This window comes from Odocoileus virginianus, chromosome 13 (assembly GCF_023699985.2).
Source record: "Odocoileus virginianus isolate 20LAN1187 ecotype Illinois chromosome 13, Ovbor_1.2, whole genome shotgun sequence".
NCBI classification, from domain to species: domain Eukaryota; kingdom Metazoa; phylum Chordata; class Mammalia; order Artiodactyla; family Cervidae; genus Odocoileus; species Odocoileus virginianus.
In genome coordinates this window covers 60,820,758-60,836,311 of record NC_069686.1, presented here as the reverse complement: position 1 = coordinate 60,836,311, position 15,554 = coordinate 60,820,758, and the positions used below count along the sequence as shown (strand labels likewise).

The following is a 15,554-nucleotide window of genomic DNA, read 5'->3' as shown; positions in this document are numbered from 1 at the left end:
CAAACATTCTCCTGACAAAAGAAGCTTTTCATTATTGGTAAATTTTTTAAAAATCTGATTTATCTTCAAACCCTTGGTTCTGATATGTATGTGTAGAACTTTTATAATAGATGGCATTTACTTTTAGAACAAAACAATCCCCACACCTCACGAAGCCAGTCTGTTAAAATTTCCAGTCACTAGTCTTATTTTAGATTAGGGGTCAGCAAACCTTTACTGGAAAGAGCTGGATAGCTAACACTTTAGGCTTTCAGGCCATAGAGGTCTCTCTTGCAACAACTCAGCTCCGCTGTTACAGTGTGTAGAACAATGAGGGAATCTGTGTTCCAATGTTCATTTATGGACATGGAAAGTGAAATTTCTCAAGCTTTCATGTGCCACGAAATGTTATTCTTCTTTGATTTTCTTCAACCATTTCAAATGTACAAACCACTTTTATTAACCTGTAGGCCATACAAAAGGCAGCAGGGGGCCATAGTTTGCCAACCTGTTTTTGACAAATAGGCCATTACTCAATGAAAGTAAGTTTCCTTTTACTAAGAACTCACAGACTCATGGGCATGAGTTTGAGTAAACTCCCGGAGCTGGTGATGGACAGGGAGGCCTGGCGTGCTGCGATTCATGGGGTCGCGAAGAGTCAGACACGACTGAGAGGCTGAACTGACCTGAACTGAATATTTCTTCAGCGCTTACTATATGCCAAGCACTATTCTGAGTACTTTGTATATATAAACTCATTTGATCCTTAAAATAACACCAGAGGCAGATAGCTTTATCACCCCCAATTTACATATAAGGAAGCAGAGAAATAGAGTGATTGGGCCAAGGTTATAAGATATAAGCTGCCTCATTACAATTTCAAACCAGACTGAATGAATCTGGTTCAGACTCTTAGAATCTAGTCTTTCAATCAATATGTAACACTGCAAAATATTCCATGAGTATTTTGAAAAGTGTGGTAAAGCAAAACTGAACTCTGAACCAATAAACAATACAACTTTCTATTCAAAGCAATAAATTCTCTTCTTGAAAACTCGTGTCACAGAAAATTAGATTCACAAAATATCAAAGCTGAATATTGTTATGAACGAAAAAACTATTTCAAAAGAATGTTTTTTATTAATTTAAAATTCCATGGACAGAGGAGCCTGGTGGGCTACAGTCCATGGGGTCGCACAGAGTTGGACGCGACTGACTAACACACAGAGTCATTACCAAACAGAATGGATTCCTTTCACACAGCTAAAAACTGGGAAAGAACGCTAAGTAAATTGATCTGCATATTATGAGTACATTATTAATATTCTAAAATTCCTTTTTAAAGAATTGGCTACTTTGTAGAACAGCAAATGCTATGTCTGTTTACATATAGCTTTATGTTTCTTAACAGACATGAAAATAAGCCTCATATATTCTATGAAATGGGCTTCGCTGACAGCTCAGCAGTAAAGAATCTGCCTGCACTGCAGGAGCCACAGGAAAGGTGGGCTCCATCTCTGCGTCAGCAAGGTCCCCAGGAGAAGGAAATGGCAACCTACCCTAGTATTCCTGCTGGGATAATCCCACAGACAGAGCAGCCTGGCAGGCTATAGTCCACAGGGTTACAAAAAGTCAGATATGACTGAGCATGCCTGCATTCTATGAAATAAGTGATTTTTTTTTAGTATAAACTACCTACATTTCTTTATACTAATCATACTATTTTATATAACAGCAACTGTTCTATATAAAGTAAATAAAACCACATTAGAAATAATTTAAAACATTTCTCTAGAAGAGATACCATCAAGAAGTTTACTAAGTAAACAGAAAAGTAAATAAATTCTTACATATGTTGCTGATGTAATTTTGCAATTTCTTTTTCAAATTCTTGAGGTTGATTAGGAATGAAAGAATAATCTGAGAGGTAGCCTGACAAGTTTTCTGATTGATTGTAGTCTCCAAGTTCAGCTAATACATGGAAAAAATTTTAACACTTTATAAACAAACATTTAAGTTTTATAGCCAAATCAACAATGTTATGAATTCCATTATATTTCCGGACGTAAAGTATCTGTTTCTACTGTTACCATTTAAGCAAGTTATAATGACACATTTAACATTTTTCTAGGTCTTAAACAACTTCAGAAAAAGTCTTTCCAGGTACCAAAGTAATTGCTAATTGGATGTTTTATTATGTTTTCTGTGCACTTTTTTCTGTATGGTAACATATGTCTCAATAACTCATACATTAAAGGTAATGGTCTATCAACAGAAACCATGCACTCATATGCTATTTGGCCAAAATCTGGCTGATACTTACACTGAACAGCAAATGAAGCCAGAAGAGCAGCAGTATTATAAGGACAGGGCAATCTAATAAAACAAAACAGCAGATAACCCAAGGTTAAACAATAATTTTAAAAGCACTATAATTTAAATTATATTATCCACACTTGACATTTCCAGGTGACTTACATCTTTAGCTATTAAGTAATGAACTTATCTGATGAAAAGAATTCATGCTACACAGAGCCATCTTTCAGCAGATAATCTGTCTGCAATGATCACAAATTACTAAATGCAGACTTAAAAGTATTTTTAAAGCCCATTACTAAAAATTTAAAATAGCTCACCTTCCAGTAAGAATGTCTTGTTTGATTTGCAAAAAATACTGGTACCTTGGGGGAAAAAAAAGATAATTAGTATTTATTGGAATTACAAAATAAAGAGTTTTAAAACCTGTATATTTACATTAACAAATAAAACTGAAATATTTGCTATGAACATATTAGCAAATGTAAAGATATTTTAAAATAAACTTTCATAAATTCATGGATCCAAATATTTAGAATTCTTTGATAAATGAAATTTTATACTTCACATATTTTGTTTCCCTAGCTTCTATTATAAAACTTTCATGATTTTAAGAATTACATGACTGAAGAAGATGAGGGAGAAATACTCTGAAGATTGGTGTTTGCCAAAAGTAGAAGTGGGAAGCACAGGAAACGTGAGTCAGAGACACAGAGAACAGACAGTAGCAACACACTAGAGATCAACTGAAGAAAGGCACTCTTTCTGCCGAGCCAGGAGGCCAGCGTCAAGGATACCCTATGTTGCTCACTACAGCATCAGGCAACAAGAAGTTGCTAACTGTAGAAAAGCACTTTTCCATCTTCATTTGAGTTAAGAAAGCTCTCTTTGATCAGGGGGAAAAAAGTTCCCTTCCCTACTGTTGCTCTACTATTAAAATTGCCAAGAGGCCAATTTCCTTTAAAACCAACAAAAATTTAAGTATCCTATACCAAGAATACCAAGGTTGCTCTCAAGATGGCCTTGCCCTTCTGTCCCTGCTGGTGGGTACAGCCATCCCCTCACTGGGTTTATCAGTGCCTGGGAAAAGGCACCTGTGCTGTATCACGTGGGCAGAAGATAAAATTGAGTGGCTTTTAATGTTTAAACAGAGAATTAAGACTTTCATTTCACCCCACTAAAAAAAGTACACCACAACAGTCAAAATTATTTAAAATTTTAGTTGTTTGGCTATTACAGTTATTAAAGAGTTTCATGACAATATTCAAATTACCAAAGAATGTAATTAATATTTTCAGAGAATCAGATATAAAACAGCTGATACAAATATCCTGGCTTCATATTAATGAAGTACATAAACTCCTTGTGAGGCTTAATACATAGTATTACAATATTACCTATGTACTCAACCCAAGACAACATATTTCTATCTGGTTTACTTGATTTCATAATTAAAAGTTAAAGATTTCTGGTGGGAAACAGCCTTATAGTTAACATTGAAATGTGTATATCCTTGATATAATACTGTAAATCCTATACAAATAACATCTATGCTTCCTGAATTTGATTTATGCACTGAGCGGTAAGAACTGATGGAGTGGAAACCAGAATTAAAATCTTAAGCTAAACCAGCCTGTGATCTTTAGCACATTACTTAAAATATGGTGGAGCCTTAGTTTCTCTATTTGTAAAAAGGAAGTAATATCACTTGCCTAGTATATGTATCACAGGGGCCCTAAATACTTCCCCTCTGTCATCCTTTCAATAAACAAAAGAGTTAATGTAACAACATTTGGTTAGTTCAGAATTTCTTTTCCCTAGAGGGAAATCCTTCAGTCATCTGCCAGAGCTTGTAGAACCCTGAGTGGGTCTTCTGAGAGCTGAGTGAAGGGGACTGAGAAGTCTCAGCTCTTCCAACAGGGGCCCTAAATATGGTGATAAAAGTCCAATTTTTAAAGACAATTCAGACCTTTAATATAGATTAATAATGACTGAGCTAAATGTAGAGACGATTTAAGTTGTAAAAATAATACAATAACATATCATGCACTAAACATCTACTATGTACTGAACTAAAAAGGTATGAAAGAAATGTCATTTGTATTGTAATGACTCCTAAGAAAATGCCAGCTCTAGTTATGCCAGCACCTGTTAATACAAATGACATTTAACTTGATGAAAGGTCTGTAACTCCTTTTTTTTTTTCTTTTTTTTAAACCACTAATCCAAAAAAGAATCTCAAGGCAAGGCAGTGCAACAGCAGACTTCCCTTCTGTGGGGCTTAAACCAATCCTTAAAATTGAGCAACTGTGGCTAAGGGTGTCCTACCCCTACTCATGAGCATAACAAGAAGGCTACCCAAGCACTAAAGTTTTAAAGGAGTCTTTTTTTTTTTTTAACCCTGGCTGCATATTATTAATAGAATCACCTGGAAGTCAGGTCTCACCTGAGACCTGTTAAATCAGAATATCTAGGTGTGTGGCCATGGTACCAGCATGTTTTAAAGCTCCTCTATGGTGATTCTAACTTGTAATTAGGGTAAAGAATCCTTGATGTATAAATGGTAATAATTAAAATTTGCCATTTACTCCATTTTACCAAAAAACACCAGTTACAAGATTCTAGGACATTACATTATAAAGGATTTTTAAAATAATGCATTATTTCCAGGGAAAACATATTTTAGACTGATAGACTTTAGCACAATTCCACTACTACTACCAAACATGATTTTACTTTATTCTACTTCATGAAGATAGTTTGACTTCAATTATCAGTGAGACGTTAACTCCCTGGTTATGTTTTCAACACAGGCTATAAAAGAACCAACACATCAAGATTATTAAGAAATTTAAAGACAGTGTTTTGAGTGAAGTAAATTATGAATATAACTACAATTGACAACGTTTTAATTGCTTATGCCAACAAAGTTTTCATAAACATTAAGCACATTAGAAATCCAATTAAAAACTACTGGTATTTTCATATACATTTAAAAACTAATTACATAAATACATATTATGGAACACTTTGTTATTTGATTTCAAGTTACATGTACCAGTAAAAAACGCATTTTAATATGGTTTATGATTCCCAATTTTCAGTAATTCAGAGCAGTTTCCTTGAAGTTCATCCAAAGTTTGGGAAAGTTTTATTATACTGAGAACTATTTATTAAGACAAAAGATCCTATTAATTATTTAACAACAACAAAATCTGACTGATTAAGAGTTGCAATATTAAACTAAGGTTTTCATATGATACAACTTTGCCTTTCAAGATAAATTATGTTGGACATTATTAGTGTCAAAGGTTAGGACTACCTAATCCTGGATCTACATTCCTGAGTTCTGTTATAAAAACAGTAACACCCTGCCCCACAACAAACACATAGCAAAGGACTCTCAACAGTGCTTTACTTCTCCACTTGACCAAAGTATTCTAAAGGATAATGAAAACATTAGCATCTAACAGCCTACCTACAGATAGCTTTAGGTGTGTTTGAGTGCTAAATAGCTTCAGTGTTTTCAGACTAACTGCAACACCATGGACTGTAGCCCGGCAAACTCCTCTGTCCACGGGATTCAGATTTTTAATTTGTCACCTATCTTTTAGAATAATTCTGAATACAGTCAATGACCGATATTCTTATATCATGTGGAAGGTACATTATACTAATTTTTAATTCTGTATTTAAAAACAAAAACTACTAATTCTGTCTTTCAAGCAATACGTAAGGTTATCATTCAAGTTATTTTAATAATGACAGTTACCACACTGTGATTACTCCCCATGATTTTTACCTTAAACAGTTCACCTAACACTTATGTGATATCAAAAGGCTTATTTGGGTCATTCTTGTGTACATTATGTCAAGTAGAAGGGACAACAGAATTAACTGCAAATGAAGATCAAACTTAAAATGGCCGATGATGTGGGGATTTTCAGCCTGAATGTGCTGGGGCACTCTCTGCCAGCATGCTCTACAAAGATACCTGCTGACCATCACTCTTGCTCACAATGGTCATACACTTAATAAATTCCATGCTCTCTTCAATGGAAGTAAAATACAGAATATGCTTTCACAAGGCGAAAAAAAAAAAAAACCAAACTAGATTAACTGTCACTATGCAGAATCCCTGGAATACAACTGCAGCATCATCTAATTACTACAATTAGTGACAGCAGTGCTTCTGAACCACTTTTCACAAAGTTAGTATTTATGTGGCTCAGGAAGCTGCTTACAGCTGGGTGAGCTGGCCCTAGGGTTAAACAACCTCCTAAATCTCTCCCAGCCATCCAAAAGTGGAGCAAGAAATTTATCTTAAAACATCCACAATCTATTCTGTGTGCTGGCAGGGAAGCTCAGAACTATGGCATGGTCATCTATTTTTGCCTAATTTCAAAATTTCGTAAGAGTTTTGACAATATTTTCAAGTAAAAATATGCTCCATAAACCCACCTTGTATATTCTTCTTGTAACTTGTTGGGGTCACTTACAAAAAATTTGACTCTAAAGTTCAAACTGTAAGGAGATCCTCCTAGAATTAATAAAAGCAGTTCTAATTAATCAGATTATATTAATCCTTTATCTTTACAAAGTACATTTGTATAACATCAAGTAAATTTGTTTGCTCACTCTTTAGCTGCTTCCTTATTGGTTTGTTTGGATCCAGCCACCTCTGAAAAATAAATAAATAAGACTGATTTGTTTTTTCCTTGAGGAACTAATACATCAATTCTTGCAAATCTATTCCATTTGAAGATTAATGCTAAAAATTGCATATTTTGAAAAGGCCTACTAGGTGAGGGAGGGGGAAATCACTAAATTACAAACTCATATCAAATGTAACAAAATTCCACAAGAAAGCACTGAATGTATTTGTGATTTAAGATTGTGATTTAAATTGCAATGTGTTATAACCTCTATTCCAAAAGTAAAAATGCTTCATTACCACAATATGAAGTGATTCTGTTAAGTATTAATAGTCTATAAATTTTTTAAAATTCTCTTTATCTCTTATAAAAATATGCTTGACTTTATGCTCTCATTCAGACAAAATTTACACATCATGAAAATCTACTCTTACGAGAAAAATTTAATTCCTCTCTATTCCTCAAAAAAGAAAATAAAATACTCCCCCCAAAAACATCCCACACTAATTTTTTAAGAGACAATGTTTAGGGAAAAGACTGCTTTTTTGTATACGAAAATTTCAAGTAGTCTAAACACTTCTGAATGCCACTTAAGCTCTATTTCAGGAAAACTACAAATTCAGAAAACATTTCAACAGCCAATGTTTCAGTTAAAAAAATTAAACAACCCAAAATGAGGTCATAGATGTGGCAGTATTTTCAAAGCACTACACAAATATAAGCTTATATATTGTTAAACTTTCCTACTACCACCCACAGTTGATCCAATAAAGTGCACACAAATAGATTTTAGAAACAAGTGACTGAAAGTAATCCATGAGTCTTTCCTTTCCACTGTCCGTAACATCCAACACATCAAATCCAACTAATTCTACCTCCAAGTCATCCCTAGAATTTAACAATTCTTCTGCACCTACTCTGCCACCATCCTTTAGCCTCTTAATAATCGAAGTCTGTCTCTTCTCTTACTCTCATCCTTCATCCTCCAGAAGCTAGTCCATTTTTTTTTTTTGGGGGGGGTCTTAGTTGTGGCACTTGGGGTCTTTGACCTTCGTTGTGGCATGCAGGATCTTTAGTTGTGGTATGCCAACTCTTAGTTGTGGCACGTGGGATATAATTTACCAAGGATTGAACCCAGGCCTCCTGCTTTGGGAGCTTAGCCATCAGATCACCAGAGAAGTCCCTAGAGTAGTCTTTTAAAAGTGACACTCCTTTGCTTGCTATCTCTTGATAACTTCTTAATGTAAGATCCAAAAGCCTTACTATGGCGTACATGATCTCTCCTTACCTCTTCTTTTTTTTGTTTCTTTAATGTTTTATTTGCCTCAGTTAATTTTAAAAATGTATATTTCAAAGAGGCAATTCTAAACTCCTGATAAGTTTTAGAAGCCTTACAATACCAATCAAAACAGGTGTCCAGTTCAGATTTGACAATTCCAGATCTGTGGCTGTTAAATTTTTTTTTTGACATATCCACATATCTACTCTCTTTTAGACTATTTTCCCAAATAAGCCAATACAGAGCATTAAGTAGAGTTCCCCTGCTATACAGGAGGTCCGTATTGGTTACTTTATATACTGTAGCGTGTATATGTCAGTCCCAATCTCCCAATTTATCCCCCTTCCCTCTCTGCCCTGTAACTCTTAAGATGTTTTCTACATCAGTGACTATTTCTGTTTTGTAGATAAGTTCCTTTGTATCCTTTTTTTGGGTTTCACATACTTAAATTGATATATTTGTCTCCTTAACGTCTTCCACCTCAGTTTTCTGAGCTTCAGTCATAATGGCCTCCTTTTTGTTTCTCCAAGATGCCATCTTGGGGCCTCAATTCCAAGCATCCTGATGCAAAGAATGTCCTTTTCCAGCTTTTACCATGGTTGACATCTTTCGTTATCTGTCTCAACTTTAATTTCACTTCATTAGAAAGGCCTTCATTGACTGCCCTATCAAAAGTATGTCACAAAGCTCCTATCTACTTAGTTATCTTCCTTCTGGTAAGGAACATTAAATTCCTTCATAACATTTTAATTGCAATGTGTTTTACCTTTTATTGCCTATCTCCTTTCCTAGATTATGAACTCCTTAAGCTAAGGAATAATATCTGATTTATTCAAAGCTGAAGGGTCAGTACCCAGCACAGGATATAGCATATAACATCTACTGCAATTATCTGGTGAAGGGCTAACTAACCCTGTTGAATGACTCAACAGTTTCTACTTCTGTGCCAATAATCGGATGGTTTTACCCCTACTTAACACATCTGTTTCCCCTAGGTATTCACCCATTTATCCACAGTCTCACCCATGTATTTATTAATACAGTGATTTTTTTCCTGCATATTTTCTAGAAAAAAAGCATAAATTATATTTATTTTACTGTCTGTCTAAAATCAAAATTTGGGACCATTTAATTCCCCATAGCCTGCCTTCCTCACTCAGTTCCCCTTCAAAACATTGTGATATCATAGATGCACATGTTTAAACACATAAGATGTGTGAGGCTGGCGCAGCTTAGAGGAGTCCACTAACAAGCACTGGGAAATGTTACAGATTTCCTCAGTGATGGCAATCAGATAGGAGGTACACTCTTGACTTAAACCACGAAGATGGAGCAAGATGAACTTGAGGGTGATGAGGTCAACTTCACTCACTCCACCCCAAAAATTCAGTTCAGATTCTAATGAGCAATTGTTAGCGAAATCTTCATAACACTGAATCTTCCTCATCCTGAACATGCTATTTCTTCATTTACTCATGTCGTCTATTATCTCTTCCTGTTAAGTTTTATGGTTTTCTTCCTATAAGTTATGAAAGCTCTAGTAGCAAAAGTTTATTCATAGATATTTAATGGATTTGGGTTTTCAAAAGAAAATCTATTTAATTTGCTATTTTGTTGGATTATGTTCCCTAATCAGTACATAGAAAGTGATTGACACTTGTTTGTTCAGTTTTAAGTCCTACTAGTTGTGAAAAGTTTTCAAACGATTCATTTGGACTCTCAAGGCAGATTAATTACATCACTAAGAAGATATGAGTTCTCTGCACCTTCATCCCAAACATACAAACATATTTATTCCACAGAGAACAGTACATGCTGCCTGAGGGGTTAAGAGCCTAGTTGTTTCAAACACTTTCTCAGTGAACTGTTTGACAAACTGTACTGCATCACCCTGAAAACTCTCCCACCTCCACTGTATTTCTCTCCTACACCCTCTTTTCGATTCCCTCTATTTGATTTTTCCACTAATCCTTGTAAGCACAGAAGCTAAGAAGTCCTTAAAATTTCTTCTGTGCTCATGGCACTCATTTATTGTGTGTATGTACAACATTTGACACCAGAAAGCAACCAAAATCAGGCAGAAGAAACAGTACCCAAGTTTAATCTTGAAAAACAGAAAAACTGCAATGGGTGAGATTTATACATTTGCAGTTTTTTCCCTGAGGGCAACCTCAAATCAGCACAAGGCAGGGGACAGTCTCACTAACTTGAGGTGTCAATGGACAGAGTTCAGGCGCAGGAAATCCTTGAGGAGGAAATCCTGATAGACAGGAAGCAGTAGAAGGGTTTAACTAAAGTCTGGTTATAAAAGCCATCACAACTCTGGTTGATGGTTCAGCTTTTGCATGCACAGGAAGATCCCAAAACCCCAGGAAAAAGAAGCAGTTGGAAACATAAGGAAATGATATTCATTTCCGTTAATTGAGATAACTGTTCACCCAAAGGGAAGCAGAATCTGGATGTGGGTCCAGCCAGACCGCACTCATTCTCCATCCACAGTCCAAGTCATGCAGGGTCTCACTACCAACCTCCTTCCACCACCCTGCGAGGTTCCCTATGTCCTTTTGCAATCAGCCCCTCAACCCCCCAGGCAATCATTGATCTGCTTTCAGTCACTATGGACAAGTTTTGCTTGCTCTACAATTCACTATAAATAGAATAATAGAGTATATACCATATAGTATTCCACTATGTAAAAACATAACAATTATTTTTCATCCATTCACTTGCTGATAGATGCTGAAGTTAATTCAGGAATGAGCTATTATGAATAAAGCTACTATGATCATTTGTGTACAAAGTTTCACAGACTGTGTCTTCATTTCTCCTGGGTAAATACCCCAAAGGTATTTGGAGATATGTATTAAACCTATGTCTAAGTTTATAAGAAACTGCTAAACTATACTTTCCAAAGTGGCTGTATCCTTTTAAAGTCCTACCAGCAATTCTTAACAGTGGCTCCACATCTTAACCAAAACCTGGTACTGTGAGACTCTCATCTTTTAACTACTCCAGTGGATGTGCAGTGACATATCATTGTGCTTTTACTTTACAGTTCCCTGATGCACCTGTGCTTAGTATATGCCCTTTATCACAGTGGTAATGTTCCTTTTCCAAGTTTGCTAACAGTTTTCATGATGAAGGGATGTTGGATTTTATCTTATGTAAATTATGCCTTTGGGCTTCCCTTGTAGCTCAGTTGATAAAGAATCTGCCTGCAAAGCAGGAGACCCGGGTTCAATCCCTAGGTTGGGAAGATCCCCTGGAGAAGGAAATGGCAACCCACTCCAGTATTCTTGCCTGGAGAATCGCATGGACAGAGGAGCCTAGCAGACTGCACAGTCCATGGAGTCGCAACAGTCGGACACAACTTAGCAACTAAACCACCCAATTATGCCTTAATTATACTGTTTTTTTAAAAAAACAAACCCAGCAGCTAAAAGCATACTTAATGGGGAGACACTGAGTGCTTTCCTCCCACGACAGACAGCAGGCGAGGCAGTTTGTTCCTATCACCTCTATCATCAGCATCCTCAAAATCTCAGGTTTCATGTAATAAAGAATGAAAAAATAATGGGGAAAAAAATAAAAAAGACTGGGAAGGAAGAAGTAAAACTGTTGCTATTCACATATGACACGATTTACACAGAAAATTCTAAGGAATCAATGGGAAAAAAAAAAGATACCAGAAGTAATAAGTGAATTTAGGAAGGTCTTAAGATACCAGGTTGATACAGAATCAAGTGTATATCCTAGTTTCTTTCTTGAATACAGAGTTGGTTAAAAATTTTAAAATAAATGTAACTGACCATATGTTTACATGACAATCTCTGTAGAAAATTCTAGGGAATTTACAAAAAGTGACTAGAATTAATAAGTGAGTTTAGGAAGGTTGCACAATAAAAAATAAACCATTTCAATAAATGGTAACTGAAAAAGAAAAAACAATACCATTTGGATGGTTCTTCTATCTACTTGCTGAAGACAAAATTTGAGATACCAAACTCTCTGAATTTACTCTTTCCCTCATGAACCCTTCTGACTTTATCTCCTAAATACCTTGAGCACTTACCCATCCATCACCACAGCCAATCTAGTAACTTCATTAGTGCAACAATCCCCCTCCCAACTGTCTCTAGTTCTCAGCTTTACTTGCCACTGGCTATACTGCAACCAGAGTGATATGTCTAAAATACAAGTTTCATGATGCTTGTGTAAGTAAATCCTTAGGTCAGTACAAAACTCACATCAAAAGCACTTGATGATCTATTGTACTATTCATATCTCATCTTTGACCCATCTTCTCTTCTGGTTCTACAGTCCAGCCATAGGTGTTAAGATTTTTTTCAGTTCCTCAAATGCAACAATCCTCTCTCTTCACTATGGAACTTTGTATATGCTACTGATGATTCTCTCTGAAATACTTCTCTGCACCCCAGATTCCTCTGCCATTCCCTACGCAAATGAAACCAGGAGAACAAAAACAAAGATCTACCACTGAGCAGACTACTGAAGAGGCTTATACAAAAGGCAGTAAGAGCTGAACTGAGGCACACAGTAGAAACGGATGGAACGTGAGAGAAATACGGTAAGTAAGAACATGACAAAGAATAAGAGCAAGCATTTCAGCAGGCATGTTGTGCTAAAACATGGCATGTCGAAAAAAGTCATCCTCAATGTGACTGCTTTATTTCCTCAAACTGGATAAAATAATTCAAGAATACTGACTTATGGTAAAATTAACTCAAATAGTAGACTAAATTATTTTCTATGAATCATTTCTTACTTAATTAACAGCCCACTGGGTTAAAGCAGTGGTTTTCAAAACGTAGTCCCTGGAACTAGCGGCATTAGCATTATAGGGAAATTTGTTTGAAGTGTGAATTACTGAGCTCCACCCCAGACTTTTTGAATCAGAAATTTAAAGCATAGGGTCCAGAAATCCTGAACTGTAAAAAGCCTTTAGGTGTTTCTCATCTAGGTTCAAATTTCAAAGTCACAAGGTTAGGGGATATGGAAATAGTAGTAAATATCATATCCATAATATGATATCATATCCTAAAATATCATAGCCATAACAAAACTATCATCGGAAGGATGAAACTACAGAAAGAATAAGTTAAGAATAATCAATTTAGTCCACTCTTTGTCTCACTGAAAGGCACTATAATTCACTCTGGGGGGAAAAAAAAGTAAGTATATTACCCTTGATGCACACAAGTAATATAACCTCAAGGCTCTGATGAAATCACGCTGATAAAGGCCACCAAGGTACACCACCATTAAGTGCGTATGAAATTAAAGAAATCACGGATATTGAATTATAGCCATTTACTCATTATTTTGCCCTCTCATTCAATACATATTTACTGAATAAAATTACTATATAAGACATTAGGCTAACAGCTAAAGCTGTGATAAATAGGTTTTTTTTTTTTTTATAAATAGGTTTTAAACAAAAGCAGAAGAAATTTCAAAATTCAAAGCTTTTCTTTAAGTAATTTTGTTTGCTACACTGGAACTCGTTGCCAAGGAAGATTCTAAAGCAAAGGATAGTCATGATTCTGTATTTCCACATATAACTCTACAATTAAACACTAAGTGCTTTTTCAGTTTATCAATTAAATTGGTATCAGTAGCTATGTGCCTAAGACAATATTAATTCTGATCCCCTAAAGTGAATATATAGTGTGTGTATATAAGTGTATATATATAAACATATGCAACATACATTTATACATGTACATGTATAAATAACATACATAAGCTTTAAGATGAAAAAACTGTTAACTAATAAGAATTGACAACAATTCATTTTTTTAGGAATATTACCAAATTCCTTTTGATCACTGCTGGTAATTTTATGGCATGATCACCTCCTCTCCTCAGTATGTTCATTTTTATAAGTCCTGTGTATCTATATCATTATCTCTTGGGAAGCAATACTTTACAGTAGAGAAATAAAGGTTTTGGAGTCAGATAAATATGACTTCAAATCCTTTCTCAGCTACTTAATTATCTATGTAATTAAATGAGTTTTGTAAGCTTCAGTTTTTCAACTTCAGGAAAATTTTAATAACAGTTTCATAAGATTATTGTGAGAATTTGGTTTACTAACAAGTCCACAATAGATATTTCATAACTGTTACACCCTTACTCTTTCTCTTTTTAAAAATGGCACTTTTCTCCTTCAGTACGTTAATTATCCTCAAAGTCTTGATACACTTCATACTGACAATCAGAAATGGGACAATAAGGAGGTGTGTGCTTTAGAGGCTCCTCCTCAGACATGTTCTCCCATTACATCTCTTCTTCTGAGTATTTAAACACTGAAGTTGCAGTGCTGTGAAAGGCCTGCAGGGGGGAGTTGGGAGACGCGAGTCTAACCTCATTAACACCAGCATGCAGCCTGGGCTTTAGGGCTCCTCTGGTGGCGCAGACAATAAATAATCTGCCTGAAATGTAAGAGACCCAGGTTCAAGCCCTGCGTGGGGAAGATCCGATGGAAAAGTAAATGGCAACACACTCCAGTAATCTGACTGGCGAACCCCATGGAGAGAGAAGCCTGGTGGGCTACAGTCTGTGGGCTCACAGCCACTCCAGTATACAAAACATTTCCTTCAAAACAGTCCTTCTCCTTTACTAATCAAAAGGACATCATAGTCTTTTGTGAAAAACCCCCACTGTATAACCATATAAATTTACAAAGAATTCACTATTTCTGTTATTAATCACATGATATCTTCTATTTCTATGATGTGATTTTTCTAATAAAAAGAATCATTACTGTACTTCTTACTAAGGAATTAGTTAACAATCTAAGGAACTTAATGCCCAAGAACTGTAGACCTCTGAAATTTAACCTCTGTCATTTGGAAGCATCTCCTGTGAATCACTGTACTTGAAAAATTTTAAATTAACAAATTAAGAATTTTGGTCATAAATAGCTTGCCAAGAATGCCACAGAAAACTAATTTCCTCTTAATACAGCCTGATTTATGTAATACTCAAGATACATTAATATTTTAAATATTTACTTCAAAATTTTAATGTTAACATTCTAACTTTTATGCCCAATATTTCTCTCAAAGAAGTATGAATTAGGTTTGCCATTCAGTTGTCTAAGACATATAGAGAAAGAAGCAGGCATGTGACCAGTAGACTGACTTCTGATCATGAAAGCATTAAGGAAACAACCTAACAGACTAAAACATCAAGAAACTGAGGTTTGGGGCCTAAGAATTACCTCTAATCATTCAAATTAAATCTTTTTTAAAAACTCACTAAATCAGTGAACAATGTAAATCAGAAAGGACTTAGTATGA

At 35.4% G+C, this 15,554-nt stretch overlaps 1 protein-coding gene across 6 annotated transcripts in view; it reads right to left on the bottom strand.

The window, feature by feature from the left end:
- The window catches only part of PTPN4 (protein tyrosine phosphatase non-receptor type 4), a 189,491-nt gene that overhangs the window by 97,853 nt on the left and 76,084 nt on the right, over positions 1-15,554 (bottom strand). For 5 of the 6 annotated variants that reach the window (XM_020914513.2, XM_020914514.2, XM_020914511.2 and 2 more), the window contains exons 4-8: positions 6,934-6,976; positions 6,757-6,856; positions 2,616-2,660; positions 2,303-2,355; positions 1,830-1,950 (exon numbers count right to left, since the gene is read on the bottom strand). In XM_020914513.2, the coding sequence (XP_020770172.1) occupies positions 1,830-1,950; positions 2,303-2,355; positions 2,616-2,660; positions 6,757-6,856; positions 6,934-6,976 (362 nt within the window). The remainder of the gene's footprint in view (positions 1-1,829; positions 1,951-2,302; positions 2,356-2,615; positions 2,661-6,756; positions 6,857-6,933; positions 6,977-15,554) is intronic. The other variant, XM_070476320.1, reaches the window with a different exon arrangement.